Source organism: Aythya fuligula, chromosome 3, assembly GCF_009819795.1.
Source record: "Aythya fuligula isolate bAytFul2 chromosome 3, bAytFul2.pri, whole genome shotgun sequence".
Lineage (NCBI taxonomy): Eukaryota > Metazoa > Chordata > Aves > Anseriformes > Anatidae > Aythya > Aythya fuligula.
The window spans coordinates 41,783,624-41,805,728 of NC_045561.1; the positions used below are offsets into that span (position 1 = coordinate 41,783,624).

Below are 22,105 nucleotides of genomic sequence, written 5' to 3' on the forward strand. Positions count from 1 at the left end.
GTTTCTGACAAGGAGTCTACTGGTGAGCTAAACATGCTCAGAAATAAGATTCTGTACTTCTTACAGCCATTCACATTAATTCCTCCGTCAACTAAATACTTAGATTCTCCCTTGGAGTAAAATTTCCGTTCTAGCTCACATGTAACAAATACAGTAAATCTTCCTGATTTATTACATTTTGAATACACAATGAATTACCTAAAATGTAACAGAAATCGTGTTTACTTTGGAAACTAAGATAAATGAAAAATGAGTACTAGGAATAATTGTGTGCTCAATGAAGAATTTTTCCATCAATACAGAGAAGCAGGGAAATCTAAATAAGTAGAAATCCAATCAAACTTATTTAGGTCTTTGCACACTTGTACCCAATTTAATCGTAACTGTATGGTTATGGCTGCTCTGCGGTGTAACTAAAGTATCTCCATAAGGTAGATGTTACATTTTGTTAATCTTAAAAACTTAATGTGCATTCTGCAGCTTTAATCTAGCAATAATAGTGTATGGATGAACTATTTTTGCATCTGTATGACACAGAACTGCCTTTTCAGCTGAAATGAGAAGATCCTCCATAGTTTAGACAAGCATCGTCTCTCAAGGACGTACTCACAAACATTAAGGGAAAAATGCAGGAGAGTTATCATATAGACTGTATATAATCATACATGGATTATATACTGAACACGTATATAATGGCCATTCTTATTTTGGATTGGAAGGATGTGGTGGTGCAGACGTTTATAACTTTGGTTTAGGTACCCTAGTTTAATATCAAGAGCTATACATGTGATGGTAAAAACATGCACTGCTCTCAAAAACATACAGGAAGAATTCTAAATATTCAATCAATTCCACAGCTCCTGTCCCTGGACCCTCATATGAAAAAAAAGTATGCTAACCCAGAGAACTAGATAGGAAAGGTCCCTCTCAGAGCCTTCCATGCCTACTAACATAACCGGTATCATTTTTATTTGGCATTTGTCTATATAAACAGGAAACCACTGTCAGTGACACACAAACTATTCAGAACAGCTCCTGGTTGGAAAGTGGCACTTCACACTGATCAACATCTTTGAGAGGAAAGAGGACTCTGCCTCCAGCTCAGCATATTAATAAAACACAATTCATCCAAGCTCATAGGTTATGTCAATGCTACAAGCTGCTCTAAATCTTAAGACTTCTTTGGTTATTTCTGCACTAACAGCGCTTTTAGAAAGCAGCTAGCAGGGACTGCAGCAGTCAGGAAAGAGCTGAGATGCAATTTTGCTTTATGGATTTTTCTGTGAATGGGTATATAGCTGGTTGGGATTTATTTTTTATTTCTAAATCCTTAAACAGGTTAAAATGGTACAAACGTGGGTCTGACTTGTTATTTGTTATGGTGGTAACTGAAGAAATTCTTCTGCCTTCTCATGCAAAATAAAAATTCTTATTCTGTCCCAGACGCTGCATAGCATCAGTGCATCGAATTAAGAGCAGAGGAAATGGCTTCCACTTTAGTCTTCTGCATTTCATTTTACCCTTTTACAAGCCATTTTAGTCACCTATGAGCAACAGCTCCTCGACAGCATTACTCGAGTAAAATGTTTGGTCAGCTTTTCCAGTGTAAACTCCTTCTGTGCTCTCTTGGATCCAATTCAGCAATTTTATACGGAAGAATCAGTATTCTAGTAGCTAGATTAATCTAACTCTATTAGGGATTAGAGCCTCTATTAGTCTGGTTGTTGTGCTGAGAAGCAGGATTCCCAGATAAATCCTTAAAATTTGTTCTTAATACACAGGAACTTTTTAGGAGTTGCCTTGCTTTAAACTAGCAGTATCATAACCCTAACAAAATAAGAAAAATAGAAGCCTTAAAAGACCTTATGCAAAACATCACAGCCAGATTTTTTTCACCTCTACTAAATCCTCTAAGAGTTAAAATCATTCAAAGCAATATAAGTAACAACTACAAAAAGCTGCCCTTGCAGACAGATACTTTTTGTTACGGCACAAGGCTTAGAACAGTGACTTATTGTTTGCAGAAGTGCTGCATGCTTGCCCTCACCCCTAGCAGAAGTTAATGGAAATTGTGAGCACTTGAAACTCCAAAAAGCCAGGCTAGGGCATCTCTTAAATCATTTCTAGAAACAAAATGGAAATGTCCATATGCTTGTCCTGCTTGAGCAGATGCTTCAGTCACATGCTGGCTACATGTGTGTGCCCTTGGTTAGTGAGCTGCATAGCCACAAAGTGTCTGAAGTGAAGGAAGCCTTTGCCTCTGCCCTGCATCCCAGAATTGCTGTCCTGTGTGCACTGTCCTGGGCAGGTGCTGTAGGTGAGAAGGGCAAAGCAGCCACTGACAGCAGGCCTAATCTCATACTCTGAAAATAATGCTCCTTACTCCCAACCACCGCCATCCTAGAATCATGGCAAGAGCAATCAGGGCACAACAAAGGGCCACAAAAGCCCCCTCCGTGGTTTGTGGTGAGATCAAGCACACCGTTACTGCCCTCAACTGATGCCTGTCCATACAGCTCTCAGCAGCTGACAGGGATTTTGTAGTTCCAGCTGTCAGGGCAGAGCTTGCTCCAGGGCTTAACCATCCTTACAGCGAGCAAGTTTTCCTAATCCAAACTTCCCTTGCTTGTTTTCATTTCATTTTATCCTCACGCAGCACACAATGACTGATCGTTACCCTCTTTACTATTATTTTTTCTGTGACGGAAGATTTTGACTTTGACCAGACCAAGATTTCTAAACATTTTGTTTGTATTCATTTCTTTCTTTTCTTCAGCATGTCCCTATCTTCCACACAGGGATACCCAGACCAGTGCCATACTCCTGTGGAGGCTTTGACATTCTCAGCTAAGCACAGTAATTATTTCTTACAACTGACATTCCCATTAATGAAGCTGCAAATGACTTTTGCCCGCCTTTGCAACAGGATCAAGGTAATGAATCCCACTCTGTTTGCAATCCACTATAACCCCAGATTCTCATTCCGCAGTATTGTCATCTTAGCTGCTATTTACCATCTGTATACGTAAACACAACTTTTTTTCTGCCCTGAGTGCAATTTGCACCTGTCTTTTAACATATCACATCTTATTGATTTCAGGCTAGTCTTTCAATCTATCAGGAACATTTGGAATTCTAATCCTAATTGAAATTACATTGGCTGGCACATAGACTCCTGGCCTATCTCCTTTTTAAAGGCAAATACCAACTCTGCCTTTTACTGATCCCTTGGGACTTCAACTTTCCTTTAGGAGTTCTCATAGAAGCTTGTTAATGGTTTGGAGATTGTTTTTCTTGGCTCCTATGCACTTCAGAAGGAATTTCATCAGTCTAGCCCGACTTCAGTGCATCTCACTTACCTTCAGACCCTTCACCATGTTCTTCTCTTGCTACCTTGTGGTGAATACTAACAGCATTACATTTATAATGGTTTATTATTTTTAGAAAGACCTCAAACTAAGAAAATAAAGGAAAGAAAAAGTTCTGCACTCTGCCCTCATTTTATCTTCTCACTTAACTTTCTTATTCAAGGACATACCGATGCTTTCTTTCAGCTCTCCCTTACAGACAGCTTACCATTGAAGTCTCCTGCCAGTATGCATCTCTTGCTTACTGAAACTTAGTGTGTACTGTGGTCTTCCTGGTTCGCTCTTATAGTGTGCACTACTCTTTCACAGGGTTATCGTTAGCAATACCTTTTCCTTTTCTTTCAGAATTCTTATGGGCCACTGAAGAGTCTCTGACATGGATGGATACATGGTCTGTAACTGCTTGCTCTTTTCTGCACCAAAAGAACATGTTGCCTTATTAGAAATATGGTGTCTTCTGGAGGGTACTGACGATCATCTGCTGTTTCCTCCTACCTGTTGTTTCCCTGATTTTCTTTCATGGAGGTGGATCTCTGACTTTCCACAGAACTAGGATCAAGGATGTTCCCCAGTTATTTCTGCTCTTATCATCTTCCACTTACAGACTGCTAGCTTGTTCCATCAGCCTGTTTATGCACATTTAGGAGACTTCAGCACTACAACATGCTCCTGTTTCTCATATGCAACAACTCAGGCATGAAGCTTTCCAGACAGCTGTTTTGCAACTGTGAGCTACCTCCCCCACCATCACGTGCTTTTCCCACATTCCCTTTGCTTGCACCAATCCTTTTCCCTCCTCTGCAGGGATACAACAACACATGGGAGTGTTAAATGACTCATCAAAATTACAGCCTGATGCTGGCAATCCTTCCCTTCGCATATCTTCCATTACAGCTATGGAGGAGCATCCTTGGAAAATCATCTCTGCGAGAATAGAGTTCTCCATTGCCTTCCAGCACCCTGCTGCAGTCTGTGTGACAGCAGTCTTCCCATTCTCATCTCTAGTAGATTCAAGATCTTCCCTGAGTGCAGGCTTCCTAAAATCAGTACAGACTACTGCATCGACTCATTTAATTAAACTGGGACAATTCCAGTTCCTGCTGTGGGAGGATAAGGCTATTTACCGACTTACAAATAAAAACTCACAGTGGGCCAGGACTTGGAAGAGAAACAAAAGCACCAAATTGTTTTCTAGTGTCCACGTCCCGCTGTGCTAGGAGTCAGCATAGCTGGGTATCATTTATAGGTGGTTGGTAGTATTGTTCGCTCTGCTCCTGAGTCACTAAAATGCAACAATGTGGAATGAGTAACGGAGCTCTCCTGCAGGCAACGGGGAGACTGACAAGGATTAAGGGACCAGAGCGTTAAAGGAACATTTAGGCAAAGCCTTGACAGGGCAGAGAGTGCTGACAGTTTCATAGATCCTTTATAAAGCTGTCTACAAGTCTACCTCAATCCAGCTGTGGCAGCGTGGTAGAGCCTGGCTTTCTAACTGATTTCCATTTCCTTTATTTATATTATTGCTCTTGATTCTCTTTATTTATTTTTTCCCCTCAAAACTTCAAAAGGGTAAGGTTCCTCTGCCTGCGTAAGATATTAAGCTCTTGCTGAAGACTTCCCTAGCAGTACCCCTGCACGCCTGGCTGCTCTGGCACATACATAAGCCCAGCATGCATGACACTCTCATGTCCTGGGCACATCTCCTGCTAAGCAAAGGACAACTTCTTTACTGAGGGTCTGGGTGTTCAGTGCATCTCACTGCTGCACACAAGCACACAGTAGAGCTTTCATAAGTAATTTTTAGTCTCAAGCAAATATTTTGTCACCTTGGCATCTATCACTACCAGCGTTCCTCTATGCTGCCTTTTTGGCAGTAGGGCTTTTTGATACCTTTATTCTGTGGGACTACTCACTCCTACTTCATGTCATCCATGGACATAAGCACCTGCAGCTTTGCTTTAATTCAAAGCAAAATTCACAGTTGAGAGAGTTTTTTTGCATTTTGTGGTGAACATTTTTTTGCACAGTTCACATCCACTGTCAAGGATTTCCATTTTCATTTATGCTGAATTCACACAAAGCTAAGCAGTCCATCCGAGGCATGTTCTCATGTCAGTCCCCTTGTATACAAGGTCAACATCCGAGGTTGGTCTTGCAGTAGATTATCTTTCCTGGAGCATTCCAGCTGCTCCACAGCCTTTGGATTCATTGGTGAGGATCCAAAGAAATATCTCATATGAATAGTTATCCCAAATTGCAACTTTCTTCTGGTTTTGTGTGTGTTGTTTTTTTTTTTTTCATTTGCTTGGCTAACTCCTTGTCCCTTGTACTTGTCAGGTGGCATGCATACTAATATGGGAGGTGAACTGGGGGTTACTTACTCATGTAATTAATTTGTTGGCTGGACAAAATGCATGGATACTAAATTTCCTTAATATGTAGGCTTCAACCCAAGGCATACTGATCACACTGAATCCGTACAGCTCCTTTAACCACTGTCAATCTCCTTACACATATATTACCTAAACTCTTAGTTTGTATGTAGACAGTAACAAGCAGATTTTTCTCATCACTTTCATAGGGCATCTTATATTACTCAATTATCCTGGACTTTGCTCAAATATATAGACTATGATCTGACATCTTTTTATTTATGAAAATAGAGTAAAATGACAAATATCAGTTATTTTTATTCAGACAAAAATCTTATTGATATGTGTTCTGTTCTATGCTACTATACTTTCCAAATAAATTCAAGAGGATTTATAAAGGCATTTTTAGTGGTACACAAGAAGCCAAGTAAAACATCATGATTTTGTTCCATTCTTAAGCATTATTATGGTGCTACAGTGAGGTTGGCTAACTATAATTGGTTCTACATTTCCCCAACATATCCTTTCTGTTGTTCATTTGAATTAAAAGCACTGGCAAAGTGAAATTTAACTATAAACTCTCTGAAATATGCAGCAATTTTGCCATTATCTTCGATGGAAAAAAAAGAATGAGCCAACTCTGATTGTGCCTGTGTTGTTTTTCTAAATGCTTACATACTACATAGTGATTTTGCTCTCAAATTTTTACCAAAAGGTAACACTATAAGAACAGGTATCATTAGTTCTAATTCAACCCCAGAAAAGTCTGTACAGTGTCACCACTTTATACTGCCTAGAAAACACTTACCTCAGATAAATGACCCTCTGCTCCAAATGAAATGTCTTCCACAACCTGTTGCAGATAAGTTATTAAGTATATGGTACATACATGTGTAAACATTAATATTTCAATGGAACTTACAAAAACAGCATAGCACATAAAAAGTTATATAAGCTGAACAATTACATCATTTTGCTACAGATGTATGAAACATTTCAATTGCTTTTCAAATGGGGCCGTGGCAGCCACCCAATATTTAAAGCTAAATTTGAATACATTTTATTAAAGCCTGAATTTTGGCTTCCCTGTTAAAACCCACATGGAACACTGCCTCTAAAACTGAAAGACTAAATATAGATTGAGACAAACTTCTCTACCAAGCTCTTACTGATCTAAACACCATTCAGAAGTCTACAGAAATTTTCTGGCACAAACCCTCTAAATGATTTTGGGCAGGAGATTCTGCCCCCACTGATGGTTTTTATTAGTAACATGTGGTAACTACAGTTCCTCTTTCAAAACTTACTTTGTATGTAAAGTCTGTAAGAAATTGGGCAATTTTTCACTGATTGAGGAGCAGTCTAAAAATTTCATGTTAACGTTCCTGGAAAATCATTAATACTTATCTCAAACAACAATATTGGTAATATCTAAATAAACAGCTATAGGGATAGTGCTTTGATAGGGCAATACTTAGTATCACAGGTATGTATGTATATGTATAATACAGTAGAAAATCATTACTCTTGCATAAGACCATTACAATTTCTGCATATTTCAACAGTCTATATGAAGAGAAGCTGTTTAGATGTATTTTACCTACCATACTCATTTTCTTATTCTATTTTTACTGCAACATACTTGTAAGCATTAAACTTACTGAGATACTGTTATCTCTGTCTAAAGAGTTAGCGTGTTTACCAATAGATATGACAGTATCACTCGCAGCTAAGGGGCATCTTACTGCACAACCACATGTGTGACTGTACAACAATGATCTGATCATTGTATACAAGCCAGCTTCCTGTTTTTATAGCAACCCTTTCCAGCTTGGATTAATACAGAAAACATTCAAACACTGACTTCCACTGATGCTTAATGCTGACATTCAAAAAGATGATTAAATTTTAAGTTTCCAAATTACATTTGAAGCTCCACAAATACAATATTTAATTAAAACTCAAATGAATGCACAGTTTATTTAGCTTTCTAAAGGCTTTGTCCTTTACACATTGCACATTTGCCTCCTGGATCACAGGCTATCTCAATGCACAGTAATGAGCTGCAGCCCGCTAACTGAGGCTTTCTTGTTCCTTGCTATTGCTAAATTCTGAAAAATGTTGTGTCATATGCTGTGATGACTTCTTTTTAATGACAGACAGTACATTAAATATTATAAATATTTCATAGCTGCTCAATTAATATTACTTAAAACATTTAATATCTTCAAAACAGTGAATAAAATGAATGCTTTACAATGATAGAACCTTCCCAACATTAATGCTTTCAAAAAGACTTCTAAACATCTTCCCAGATGGCAAAACTGAAGTATGCAGAGGTGAGGAAAGAAAACCAACCCTTGCTCTTACCTCTTTTCTCGCTTCAGTAACAAGTGAAAATATGAGAAATGATCTACAAAGAATTCTGATGGGAAAACTACCAAAAATGCTGACTTACAAGAAAGGTAACACTACTGAATTTTGGTTTTTACCTTGTAACTTTAATCACCTCAATTTTCTTGAAATCTAGTAGGTGTTTCTTTCCTTCATAGTGATTAAGAGGGAACACTGCACAGCATGCCAGATAGCAGAAGAAGAAAAAAGGATAGGTCAGGAACTCAAGCCTGCGGGTACACACATACTCATGTTCATCAAGATACTTGGTGTTAGGGAGGTCCCAGCACACACACATCTCTATGTTTATTAGTTATCATCGATGCTGCTAGCATTATTAAAAGGCGTTGATTACACATACATTATCAACAAACAAAAAATAAAGCAAGATTTCATAAGTAGTGGAATAAGCAGGCATTAATGTCTGAAGAGAAATGAAACGCTACTGCATACTTTAGAAATCGCTCACATATTCATATATATGCATCTAACTACATATTATCGACCACAGCAACTTCACTCACGTGCAACCTGAGCAATATTACTTGCAGTTTAAAAGTATGGATCATTTCTGGGATGAAAACTAGAACCCATCTTGAATTCCTCAGAGACTCGGGAGAAAAATCAATCTCAGTTAGCAAAAGACAAACTAGAACTGCACTGGCAGGGCACCTCATTTTCAGCAAAACAGCCACTACCTGGAGAACACACGCTTACATGAAAAATCAAGAATCTATTTTAACTTCATTAGAAAACAAGCTGACTTTGACAAGACTGAGACTAAAAGTACTGTCTACAAGTCTGCGTCAGCACTTTTAAAAATACTATATTCTAATAAATTATCTGTAGCTGACAAGGGTACACCTTAATTTTAAGTAACTCAGATTGTTTCAGGATTAATTTTACTGGCCTCACTTTATTTAATTTTGACCAAAAAATTAGTCATGATGTTTCAGTAACCTGAGCTGCCAAACCATGTGATTGTCTTCCTTGCTTAACAGTCAGTTTTACAAAGGAAGCCTGACTTGCAGGACTATTTGGGGTATGCCATAGTCTGCTGCATAAACAAACTGAGAAAAATTTCTCTACTGTCTTAGAAAACACAGTTATGAGAACTATAAAGTAACTGTTGACAGTTAATAAACCTGTGCTCACACATGACAGTAAAATATCTGAACTTTCAAAGAATTTATACCTTGCATATTTTATATGAGAACATTCATATCTTGTGATCTAGTGAGGATATTTAATTAAAAATGAAAAATGTCCCTTCTGCAAAGCAGTATCTGAGGATCTAAGTGAGAGGTTATTTCTGTTCTTCTATTCTTTTTTTTTTTTTTTTTTTTTTTTTTTTTAATTCTTGTGTTTATTTGTTTCTTTGTTTTCTGATTAAACCTACACAGAAGGATAATTATATGCAGGAAAACTGCATTTATAATATACATCAATAAAAACAAATCCACTGCTCAGTAATATTTAGCCAGGTAGAACATGATAAATAATTGGGATGCTTTATTTATAGCCTTTCACCATCAGGAGAATTAATTACCTGGGAAGGCAATGCACCTTCAAAAGCATATACTCATGAGCTATGAGTACTTGCAGTACTTGCAGTACTGTTTTGAACCTAGCAATTCAGTAATCTCTCAATACAAAGAATGCCACTCTTTCCTTCTGCTTCAGTGACCAACAGCTGTCTGTTTAGAAATTCCCTAATGGAGAACAGAGATGACCCAGCTGAAGAGAAGGGTTGTTCTAAAAATGTGGCAACCACATCAGGCTACCCCTCTCACAGGGAGGGGACAGACTCGTTAAATAATATCTAACTAAGTATATTTGACAAATGCGTGTTTTTCCGGTAGGTACCTCCACTTGATAAATGCTATCTCTTGACAAATGGTTGTAAGACTACTAAAGCACAACAGTAAGACTTTCTGAATGAAAGTGACAGACACGGCCAAGGTAGACATTAAAATCCACATCACTACAATTTTTTTGTTTTGCTGCTGTACCTGGTCTGGCTGGGATGGAGTTAACTTTCCCTGCAGCAGCCCACACAGTGCTGTGCTCTGCACGTGTAGCTAGAACAGCCCTGGTATCACACCAGTGTTACCTCTCTTGCTGAGCAGTGCTGGCACAGCAGCAGGACTCCCTCCAAACCACCCCAATGCCAGTGGGCAGGAGGTGGAGAAGAGGTGCGGAGGGGACATCACCAGGGCAGCTGACCCAAACCAACCAAAGAGATATTCCATATGGTATGGAGTCACACTCAGTAATAAAAACTGGGAAAGGGAGTGGAGAGGAGGGGCTCTCATTATGAAGACATCTGTCCTCCCAAACAACCACTACATGTATTGAGGCCCTGCTTCCCAGGACACGGCTGAACACAGCTCATTGATGGGAAGCAGAGAATTTTATTTTTTTCTCTCCCTGTGTTTCTGTGTGGCCTTTGCTTTTTCTTGTTTTGTTTTGTTTGTTTGTTTTTCCCTCTTCCTTTTCCCTTTAATTAAATTATCCTTATCTCAACCCATGAGCCTTTTTTTTTTTTTCCCCAGCATACTTTCTTCTCCCTCTCTTCTTCTGCAGAGGGGGAGTGAGAAAGCGGTTGTGGTGAAGTCCATCTGCCCAGCAAGGTAAAACCACCACAGCCACAAGTATAAACCACTTTTGAAATGAAAACATTACAATACCATATAACAGAGCATTTAATGCTGCAAAAGTGGATTGCCTTTCATAGAATCACAGAATATCCCAAGCTGGAAAGGACCCATAAGGATCACTGAGTCCAACTCTTGGCCCCACACAGGACCACCCAAAAATCAACCCACGTGTCTGAGAGCATTGCCCAGATGCTTCTTGAACTCCAGCAGGCTTGGTGCCCTGACCACTGCCCTAGGGAGCCTGTCCCAGTGCCCAGCTACCCTTTCAGTGAAGAACCTTTTCCTAATATCCAATCTGAAAACATAACTTTCAACTAAGTCTATTTACAAATCAAGACATTTTCTGCCTTTTAACATCTTCTCCACTTCAAAGCACTAAAAAGGAGGTTAGCACGATTTTTAAGAAATGTGTCAGGTTCACTTGTTTGCTTTTATATTCTGCCTTGTGATGAACTGCTGGGGGATGGCAGGAAGCAGTATGCTACAGCTAGCTCTTCTCTGAGAGGTTAGATACTGCCTGTCACACCTACTGAGATCCAACCAGCATTACTACCTAAACTGTAAGATGCACTTGATTGTGTAAATCTTCTATATCCCATAAGGAAAAAAAAAAATCAGATCCTTAAAATACAAAAACTATTGACCAGCCCAAATTCCAGAACCAGAAAACAGTCTATGTGTTTTGTTCAGTTTTTATGGTTGTAGTGGGTTGCAGTTGTCACTGATGCATAACTTATACTCAATGGTCTTAGCTGCAGGTAGCACTGAAGCAGAGGAAGGCTAGTCAACTAAGCTGTGGTAAAACACTGCTCTGTTGCTCAACCCCTTCTAAAAGCTGGAAAGTGAATGAATGTTCTTATAATAACATAACTGCTGCTTTTTTTTCCCTTCAATTTTCCCAGTCCTAGGAGCACTGTGAGAACAGAAGGACCTCCATAGGTCCTTCACTGATGGGCATTTTAGTGTTTGTATTTACACATCAGCTTCTATATAAATTATGGCACATTCTCAAAGTGGTGTTTAATCAGGATGCCTGGACAGACCAGATTGCAAGCAAAGGCATTTATCCTACGAAGTTTAAAAGCAGCTAGATGAAGAGCTGAAGTTAGGTGGATAGTGTCCCTAAGTTCCCTCTGTAGTTGATAAGAGACAGAGAAGAAATTATCAAAAATTGTGTAAATATACTTTCCCCTTCCACTAAACATATGGGGAACCCGTCTTTCTGATTCCTGCACCTCTATCCAGAACCCAAAGTCACCTCACTTCAGTTGCCTTTATGTCATTCTAATGCCACTTTCCAGGGAAATGATACTTGCAGAGATGAAATGGCTGATATCTCCTGCATGAATCTCAAGAGTGCTACAGAAACAGTAATAAAGCCCCAAACCTTCCAGAGCTTCCCAGCTGCTTTTTTAAAAGGGAATCACGGCTTTCCATGACCAACAGAATGGCTCATATTACTTCAACCAACTCATCAGGGATATGATGAGAGAAAAAAAAAAAAAAAAAAATCACAGAGGAAAAAAATCAAATCCACAGTTGACCATTTACAGTGTTAACCCTCTCTATGTGGATTCAGTCTGTAAATTGTCTTTCCTAGGCTGAAAGTACTTTTGAAGCCCAATTTAAAAACAGAATTTTACTAAAAAGAAGAGACTTTACAGTAAGGTAACACCCTGCTTTCTGCTAAGTCTCAGCCAGTATGAATGCAAAATATGGTATCAGCTTTCAATGTAATGCACAGTTCAATGGCTCCTAGCACCACGTGGGATTAAGCACACTTTTAATTTTTGTCAGTCAACTGAAAAAATAACTCCCGTTGGAGGGTCTCTTTGTCACAGTGCAGCTATTGGGTCACAAAGCTTTTCAATAGCTTTATTTATTTATTTATTGCCTTGACAGTGCAGTTAAATTATTTTTAGGTAGTTGTAAATATTTAAGCAAGGATGGCATTCCAGAGCAGAACACAAAAACTTAAAAGAAATTTCTCAGACCCTTTAAATCTCATGATTTTTTTTCTTCTTTTAGTATTTTCTATATGCTGGAAGCCTACCTGCATCTGAGTTAGGAAGCCTTTGAACGTTTCACTAGGGAAGGAAAAATTATCCCCTCCCCACTACAGCTAACACAGATCCAGGGCTAACTAGTCAGTAGAACTAACTCAGAGTGAAACTCATCAGTGAGATGAGGAGTAGCTGGTAATCTGAGTTAAATACTTAAAGAATCTTAAGAGAAATGTTTTTCCTTTAAATCCAGATGTAGAATCTGGATTCACTGCCTCATTAATTTCTAAATTTTAAGAAGACTGATGGTTAAAGGAAAAAGGGTTGAAGGGCTTCGGAGAAACTAATAAGCTTTTTTATTCATGTCCCATATTGGAGGCCAGATGTTAAGTTCATTCTTAACCTGCCCTGCTGACCCATCACCCAGATTTAACTCCTCCTCTCAAAATAAAAACCAGCAGTATCACTTCAAATCCAGCTGTAGAGTATTTCAGATACCTGTTTCAGCTCACTGTGCTTGGAGCAGGGAACACTGCCCCACTCTGTGCCCTTCGAAAAGTGACCTTCTTTTCTTTTCTCAGAATCAGAAGGGCCATCAGCAGCCATCTCCAGCTCATCCATTTGGTTGTCCTCTTCCTCCAAACCACAGCAACTGGTTTCTTTCAGTTGAAAGCCTCGGATCAACAGCTGACAGGCCTCCAAGTCAGCTTCCCACACTCTTTGGAGCAGCTGGCTCCCGCAGCTGAAATAAAAGCCAAAATAAAATAATGCAGATCAGGGAGAATGGTTGCTATTTCAAGTGGGGTGACTACTTGCGATCGGATAGAAAAATATAAAAACAACGGAAAAACAACAGCAAGTCAAATACTTCCACAGAGATAGCACATGCTATTTCGAACTGAAAAGCAGCAATATGATGGCCTGATGCAGAAGTCACTTTAAAAAATTTTGTGTTAAGGTGTTGCTTCCAACAGTAGGGCATACACTGGCTACGTGTGACCTTCTCCTGATCTGATACAAGTCCAGGAATCTTGTGATCAATCACAAGGAGTCTTTGCTCTGTCAGGTATACAGACCTGTCAGCAATCATGTGGCTTTCCTGAATTTCTTATAAAACATCAAGTATGAGCAATCACACTATTTACTGAATTAAATCAGCTCTAGTTTTTGGAAAATAGATACAGTGACTGCTCATTTTCTCGTTACACTGAAATGTACATGCTTTGACTTTAGTGAATCAATTAGATAAAGCTGGTAATACTCTCCTGTCCTTCAGTTTTCTACCTTTGAATGTTGTCCTTATCTCTCCATAAAATGTTTTTGTTTTATTTATTTATAATTTTGTTATACCACTAAAGAAAAACAATTTATTAGGCATTTCAAAATACCAAATTTCTTCACACTTTCAATCTATTGATCATCTCTGAGATGGCCATATAAGTTACAAATACTAATCCTGAGATATGTCCAAGTAGGTATTTTTATCTGAAGTAAATGGCAATTTTATGTATAGCCAGTTTTTCAGAACAAGGTACTGAATACTAACATCACACTGCTCTTAAGAGATGTGGTCACATCTCCATTTAATACATCTTGTCTCTAAGGAGCCAAAGGATTAGGTTGCCTGCTAAAATATAGCTGATCATTGGTAGAGCCTGGAATAGGACTCAGAAGCGCTAATTCCCATGGCAATACACACTTCTAGACAGATTTGAATACTATTATCTAATAACCACAATACTTCTTCTCAGTGCTGTTCAAATCATATCACTTGCTATATAATAGTAGGCAATTATAAGTGATTAAAAGAAGGAAAATAACTATCAGATTTTAACTTTTCTGACCAAGTTAAATGCTAGCTTATCTTTTATTCTGAATGAAGGATAAAGGAGATGCACTGCTCACAATGAATTCATTAATCCAACAGAGGTATATTTTTAAACTCTACAAACACAAGACGCCAAGATGGAAAATTCACAAAGCATTATTTTGAAACTAAGTGCAAAACCAGGCTCCAGAAGCTGTGGTACTTGATCTGAGCTTAGCATCAGTATCAGCGGTTACTGAGGGTAGGATGCAGCATGAAGTCCTTAAATCAGTCCCCAACAAGAAGTTCAGAGTGTCACTAATTAGAAAGGGAAAAAAATCTTCACTGGATTGCAACTCTATGCTCCATCAAGGTAGCATTTTACTTACCAAGCCAGAAACATAAAATAACCCCCACTGTTTCTCTATTTGTCAGTCACACCATCACGGTTACACAGTCAAAACATCTCCCTGCAGATATACACATGCCCATTTACTTGCTTTTTGCAAAAGTTTGCTTGCAGCTATATATGACATATTATAAAAGACTCAAAACACACCAGAGACCTGAGTGATAATTTCCAGTGGATTGCTTGTTTTAGTTATTCATTTTAATGAAGAACTCTATTGACAAAACTGGGACAGAGATAGTGATATATGTAGTATTCACAGCAGAGAAGATGAACAGCATATATAAAAGCAGAGGGTAATAGTGCCTGGGCTGCAATTATTCACCCATGACTCAGCAATTCGGTCAACATGCTTTTGATTATGTCTTACTCCCACTTTACTAATCAGCAATTACTGAATGTGCCTCTAATAGCTTGCTCTTATTTTAAAGACATCTTTGTTTTATCATTGTATCAGTAAAACTCTGATATATCTTGACCTAAGATACCAAGTAAGAATGTTAAATGATGTTACGCTGAACTTTTCAACTGCAACCAGTAAATGCAAATATACTGGGATAATCTAGGCCTACTTAAGTCCAAGGACTCTGAATCTTTTAGTCTATATTTTGAAATTCAGCATTTAGAAGCATTTTTCAAACACGCTTTTAAAGTGAAAATTATTTGAAGGCTGCAAATAGCTGACAGAAGCACAGACCAAATAAGCATTAAAAATTATGTTGTCCCCAACATGCAAAATCTTTACATGTTATGACAGGTATAAAAGTAAGCTCAAGTGGATTTCAGAGTTTGGTTTGTGTTTAATCCACTGTAAAAGTGCATTTGCAGTCTCTATGAAGTGAAAAGTATGTGGGTGCCTGTATTGAACACAGTGAGTTTCTCAGGTACACAACTTTTCAAAATGATGCAACAAGATTGGGTGAGATTTTATATTATTCCTGTATTTATAAATCCTTTATGATGTATTAATCTCTAGATGTTATATGCCTGTTTGTACAATACCAACAAAGTATAGTGTGGGAAGTTCAACAGAGGTGGGAGGAACAATTTGCTGGAATCCACAACACATTGCCATCCATCATTCATTTATACAGACCCAGCAACAACAAAGCATACCTTAATCACCCAAAGACTCTGCATTTCCAAGTGCCAGAGGGCTCACAAGTCCCAGGTGCTAGCTTTTGTACAAATAGCAGTAAGATTGCAAAGAGCTAGATACAGACAAGGATGTTCAAAGAAACATTGAGACAACAGTGGACTGAACACAGCACATTAGTTACAGTACAACAGTTTAATTAGATACATCAGCAAGTAATTAGTCTAATCATCATCAAGCACACCGAGATATCATCGTGAATGAGAATTCTAAGGATTTGCAGGAGGCCAATGAAACAGGTCTATGGTTATCTAAGATCTCTATCCCTCCATACAGGAATCACATAGGAAAGGCAAAAGATGTTGCTGTAAAAATATAATGGGATGCCACACTGGGATACTGGTGTCTTTTATTATCTTTAGATGGAAGTCAGTCTTTTGATACAAAAAGAAAAAAAAAAAAGAAAAAAAAAGACTGAATAGGTGGAAAAAGATTGTGAACAGCCTTGACATTGAAGACTAGCAGTTATGTTTAATGTAAAAGAACAGAGGGAACCAATGGAGAAAACCAAATAAAGTGAAACGATCAGAAAGACAGAATTTAAAAAGCGGAGGGAAGGAGGTAGGGAGGGAGAGAGGGAGAGCAGTCATTGCAGTAGCAATAGCATTTGGGCTGGTTGAGGGTAGGGCAAGACTGCTTTTGTCAAGTAGATGCCAGAGAAACGAGTGTTGAAGTAACTGAGATGCAAGACTCAGTACAAGTGATTTTTTAGCTGGATGGATAGCTTAGACAGGTCTTATCTCCTGGATATCATGCAAAAAGAATCCAAATGAGCAGGCCTACATTGACTTAAAGAATGGCTGAGACATCCACAGGAACTCAAACAGAAGAAGCAGGAGAGAGAATTCTGGATTAGGTCAAGTTGATGAAGATAAAAGAGCTGTCAGAGAAAACAGAGCTGTTTATAGACAGGAGGAAATGAATGTGGAATGGAGAGGCTTATCTGCAAGTTCTCTTTGTAACGTGGCAGTTGAAATTATAGTTACAGATGCCTTTACAAAGTCTCAAGTAGGAAGCGGCAGCCACGAGGAGTTTTCTAGGGAATGACACCACAGACAAGGGGGTGCAGGAATATGGAGGGTATCTTCAATTTACATGTAACACTGGGTGAAAATCATGTTGAGAGTCACATCCAACAAGGATCCTCTCTTTCCTCCTTCAAGTCCAAAGAACATTGCTCCTCGGTCTTTGCACAAGATTCCCAGAGACACCAGTGGGGGCTCTTTATGTGACTCTCAGCACAACATTACTCTAAAACTATTTATAGTGCTAACTGGAACACTGAGAACACAACTTTTCTATTGAAGGCTCTGCAGACATACAAAAGGCACATTCAGTCCTGGAACATTATAGCCTAAATGAAAACATGCCCATGTAAAAATAGCCAAAAGACTTTATATTAAATATGATAATAAATAAATAATAATTTTTAAAAGCCAACACCACAAAAAATGTCCCCCCAAAAGCCTCCTGGAAAGCAAATTGGAATCAACACGCGGAGATGTCACTACTTGTAAATCTCACCATCTCTCGTTTTTAGGAATGCCCCTTGGTGAGTGAATCGTTAAAAGTGGTTTATAACACCCTGAGGTCAACACTGTGTGTTGATACAAGATATTGCTTATTTTAAGGACAGCAAAGGGAAATCCCTCTAAGAAGCCACTGCGAGTGAGACTGAAGCTAAAAGGCTGCATAGCAAGATGTCTATTTGGAAACTGCATAAACAAAAGCTAATTTACCAGGTGAGATTAACTAAGAAGAAACACTCCAGACAACTTCCTTCTAACAGGCTAGCCCCACTAAGGTACAGAGTCAGGAACATACATACATACCTTTTTCTAGTACCAGGCACATTTGTTCACACACTGCATTCACTGACGCTAAAGGTAGCTTTCTCTGACAAGACAGCAAATGAAGTGCAACAAAAATACTCTGGCAGAGACAAAAGGGATTTTCACTAGGACAGTTAAAATGATTGGAAAATTGTGAAGCTTACAGAAAATGGCAATGCGAATCAGAAGACTTCACTCCATATCCCCCTCCTTTGTTGATCTAGGGAAAGTTGCTCTGTATTTTGGTCACTCAATTCTATTTATATTTTGCACCACAGGGAAAGAACGAGCTCTTCCTACTCTCCGTTTAGTTGTCTTTGCTGCTTTTTCTTAAGGCAACAGTCATTCAATGAACAAAGGAGGCAACCAAAAGAAAGAAAGTATGGAGCAATAATATTTAATTGACCAGGGACTAGAGGAAGAAAGCTGTGGTGCATTACTCTTTGCAGAAACCCATCCCTCTGATTTGGTTTATCGTATTAATTCAGTCATGCATGAATAGCTCAACTTATATTTGACAAATATTTACAACTTCAGGAATATATTTTGTTTTTCTCCTTTTTAAAACAAGGTTACCAGCCTGATCTTTTCTTCATCTTCCACGTTCACTCTTATATTTAAAGATGCCTGCAACCAATCTGTTGAACAAATCAAGAACTGCAATGTTCTTATCAGTGGGTCATGTGAGGCTCTGGTGAACGGGAGTCACATAACCCTGTTTTCCCCGTCTGGCTGGTGTTCAACAGCAGTCTGATAAGGGAGAAGGTACAGCTAGGGCTCATCAGATCGCAACTTGCAGCTGGCAAACATGAAAGTGAGAAGAGAAAAGGGTCAGGAAAAGAGAGGAAGAAAACCTGGACTCTCGTCTGAACAGCAAAACTTATTTTCTCCTTGCCTGCACACTAGAAAGTCACCTTTTATAAACATCTGAAATAAAAAAAACTTCTGTTTTTTTCTTCCTGCAACTTTCTCTAATCCTATAAAACCCCTCTATACACACCAGTTATAGAATCTCAATTTCACAATTCAATTCCTTGCATTGTGTTTCTTCCCCGCAATCTCCTCAGGAGCTGAAAATCTCATGAATTCACTTTGTATTGTTTTGATCATGTGTTTCTCCCCCAGTGCGCGAGACTTATTTTTCCTACTCCCTTATTTCAAAGCTCAGTGACAACATTTATTTGCTGTTCAGCGTTATTATTGCACTTCTCCGTGTAAAAACAAGACTCACTCCAAAGAGGTTAGGGGTCTCCATTCTCCCTCGTCAGATAATAACCTACTTTAACTCCTACCTTAGAGACTAACTAGAGCTCCTTGGCAAAGTCTGAAGCTTGCAGTATGTTTCTCTGGCACGAGTGTTTTGCTTCTTTAACCTTGCCTTCTCCCTTATAAAACATACAATAACATCTAGCAGACTACACAACATAATATTTTACTGAAAGCATGAAGAAAATAACAAGTAGGTGCCCCTCTGTAGATGTGTGGTGTAATGACCTACTGGAGAATGCTCTGAACCAGAACCACATAGCCCAAGAAATCAGTCCTCAGAATCCCAGTCTAACTTCTGGATTCTTACATTTCCAACACCCAAAAAATATGCTCTGGGCTGACTTTTCTAACATATATATTTTCTAACATCTAGATCTTATAAGCCGCAGACGTGCTGTCTGCACAACAGTCCTACCCAGAAGACATCCAGCTCATCCAGCCAGGACGTCATGGCACAGCACAGAGACCTAGACACTGCTTTCCTGCAGCTTGGAGAATGGATGGTAGCGGTGGCTCTGCTTTCTATAGGATGCCAGAAATGTGCACAGGAACAGATTTGAAGAAAGAGGTGAGCGGAGTCCTCAGCCCAGCCCAGCCCAGCCCTCATCATGGTGAGAGCTCTTTGTGGCATTCTTCTCTCTATTACTCAGGGATGTAGCAGGGCAGAATATACCTGCAGTACTTTATAATATGTGAGGGTATGAAGATGTATGTATGTATGTGAAGAGGTACACATCTAAAGAAAATAAGCCTTTTTAACTTACATAAATAACTTCCTTTTAACACAATGGTAGTGACACTGAAGTCAAAATCAGTGTACTGTGTCTATTATGTATTTCACAGTGATACAAAAGTAGGTACTGAAGTAGGTGCTGAAGGATCAGAATCTAAACTAAAATCTAAAAATAATCTGCTAATAATCATGACCTCTTTCCCTTGTCCACAGAAGAAAAAAAAATGATATAAGGTGTTAAATCTGTCCTATGCTAATATTTTATGTGAAATGTATATGTTTTATGACTGCTCTTCCTTTCGTGAAAGGACTGTTCAAAATAAGGAGGAAGAACCATTTTTCTAGTGCTTAAAACCAATAATGGAAACTTGATTAGGGTTATTAAAAAACAAGACACCATACAATGCTGAACAACATTTTTGTTGTTTTCTCTTCAATCCTCCAGCCATTTATTTTACCCAGCACAAAACTTTAATCACGGCCTGTCATTTTTCTATCAATATTCAATGTCACTGTGTTATACTTAAATTATCTCCACTGGAAACACAAAATGATAGACTGCTGCAGCTGATGCTTTTCACTTTGGTTCTTAATGCAAGGTGGATACTGGAATGGAAACTGACATGTCAAACGCAGGAAATCAACTAATTTACAAGGGAAGGAGGGAGGCACCTTGTAGGAAGAATTTACTACTCAATTTAGTCCCTACATTTACTGTACAGTTTATTTTTACTATATTACCTAATCCATAATGTAAAAATTTACTGCATGCTTTTAGGACTATTTATTTCTCTTAAAAAAAAAAAAAAAAAAAGGTATAGAGTAATGGACCTCTATCCCCACCTCCACTGAAGCATCAATTATAAATAGTCTATTCTAACAGTGAAAAACTTAACTTTGATAGATGAGGAGAAAATGATCAGGGGATTCTTCTTATTAAGCAGGCCATAAAGCCGTCTTCTCAACCATAGTTTATCATTCACCTCATTCATAATCTGATAAAGCACCTTCAAGTTTGGTACTAACACTGATAACTCAGTCTGCATCCTGCTTGCCTTTGGCCTCTGCAATAACAGCAAAGCCCCTCAATGTCATTAAACAGTTGGATTTTTTTCTTTTTTGACTGGATGGGAATTGCTGGAATTAGATTTTTTTTCTGCTCCATTTAGTATCTGATCTCAAATGAGAATCCAAGGAGGTGCGTGAATTAGCCCCAGTTTTGAAATGCTTGCATCTCAGGATCCATGCATTCATCTAAGGTCTGTTCAAACCACTGAGCTGCTGCACAAGCCTAAATACTATCACAAGCTTGAACCTCACAATATTCAAATTCTAAGTGACTTCCACTGAAATTCAGTGGCTTTCAAAGCCACAACCGGTTCTAATTCAAGAAAATACATTTGTTTCCAAAGGCATACAATGGGAAGAAAGCACAACATTTGAATTGAGGCCACATTCTCAGCTGTCATAAATCCATGCTGTTGCAATAGCAGCGATGTCTATTTATACCCCCAGAAGAATGCATCCTTATCGCAAACCAATTAGAAGAATGAGCCTGATCTCTTCTTGTTTGTTACAGCCTCTGACCACAAGTGGTAGGAAGCATATTAAATGAATTTACAATTCTCCTATGTTTAGTTTTTATTCACCTCTGTTCTCGATTATAAAAAGCCACAGTTTATAATATATTCCCTCTCTGAAAGGGCAACAGATTTAGAATTTCAGTGTCAAGTGAATTTGGGAACATGAATCATCTTGTGTACTGCTGACTGAGCAGGAATTAGGCATGTGTGATGATAAAAAAAAAAAAAAAAAAAAAAAAAGAGGGCAAAGAAATGCCCTTTTAGAAGAGATATAATCAGGGGAGATAACATCCTCACCATGTAGGAATGTACCTTGAAATTCAAACTTTGTAACCAGGAAGACACACCTGGAAAAACGAGAGTTGGCCAAATACTGATGTCAAGAGTCGTGTGCTTCCGGAGCTCCCCTGGAAGGTCTGAGGGCACGGTACAAGCTGCTGTAGCTGCAGGGTTGAGTAAGGTCAAAGAGCTAAATCCTGTTCTGGCTCAAAAAGAGCAAGGCAGAAAGAGCAGGGCCTG

At 38.6% G+C, this 22,105-nt stretch overlaps 1 protein-coding gene across 1 annotated transcript in view; it reads right to left on the bottom strand.

Moving 5' to 3' along the window:
- The window catches only part of DISC1 (DISC1 scaffold protein), a 200,590-nt gene that overhangs the window by 12,632 nt on the left and 165,853 nt on the right, over positions 1–22,105 (bottom strand). Inside the window, 2 exon segments of the mRNA XM_032183944.1 lie at positions 6,549–6,593; positions 13,296–13,539. Of these exon segments, the coding sequence (XP_032039835.1) occupies positions 6,549–6,593; positions 13,296–13,539 (289 nt within the window).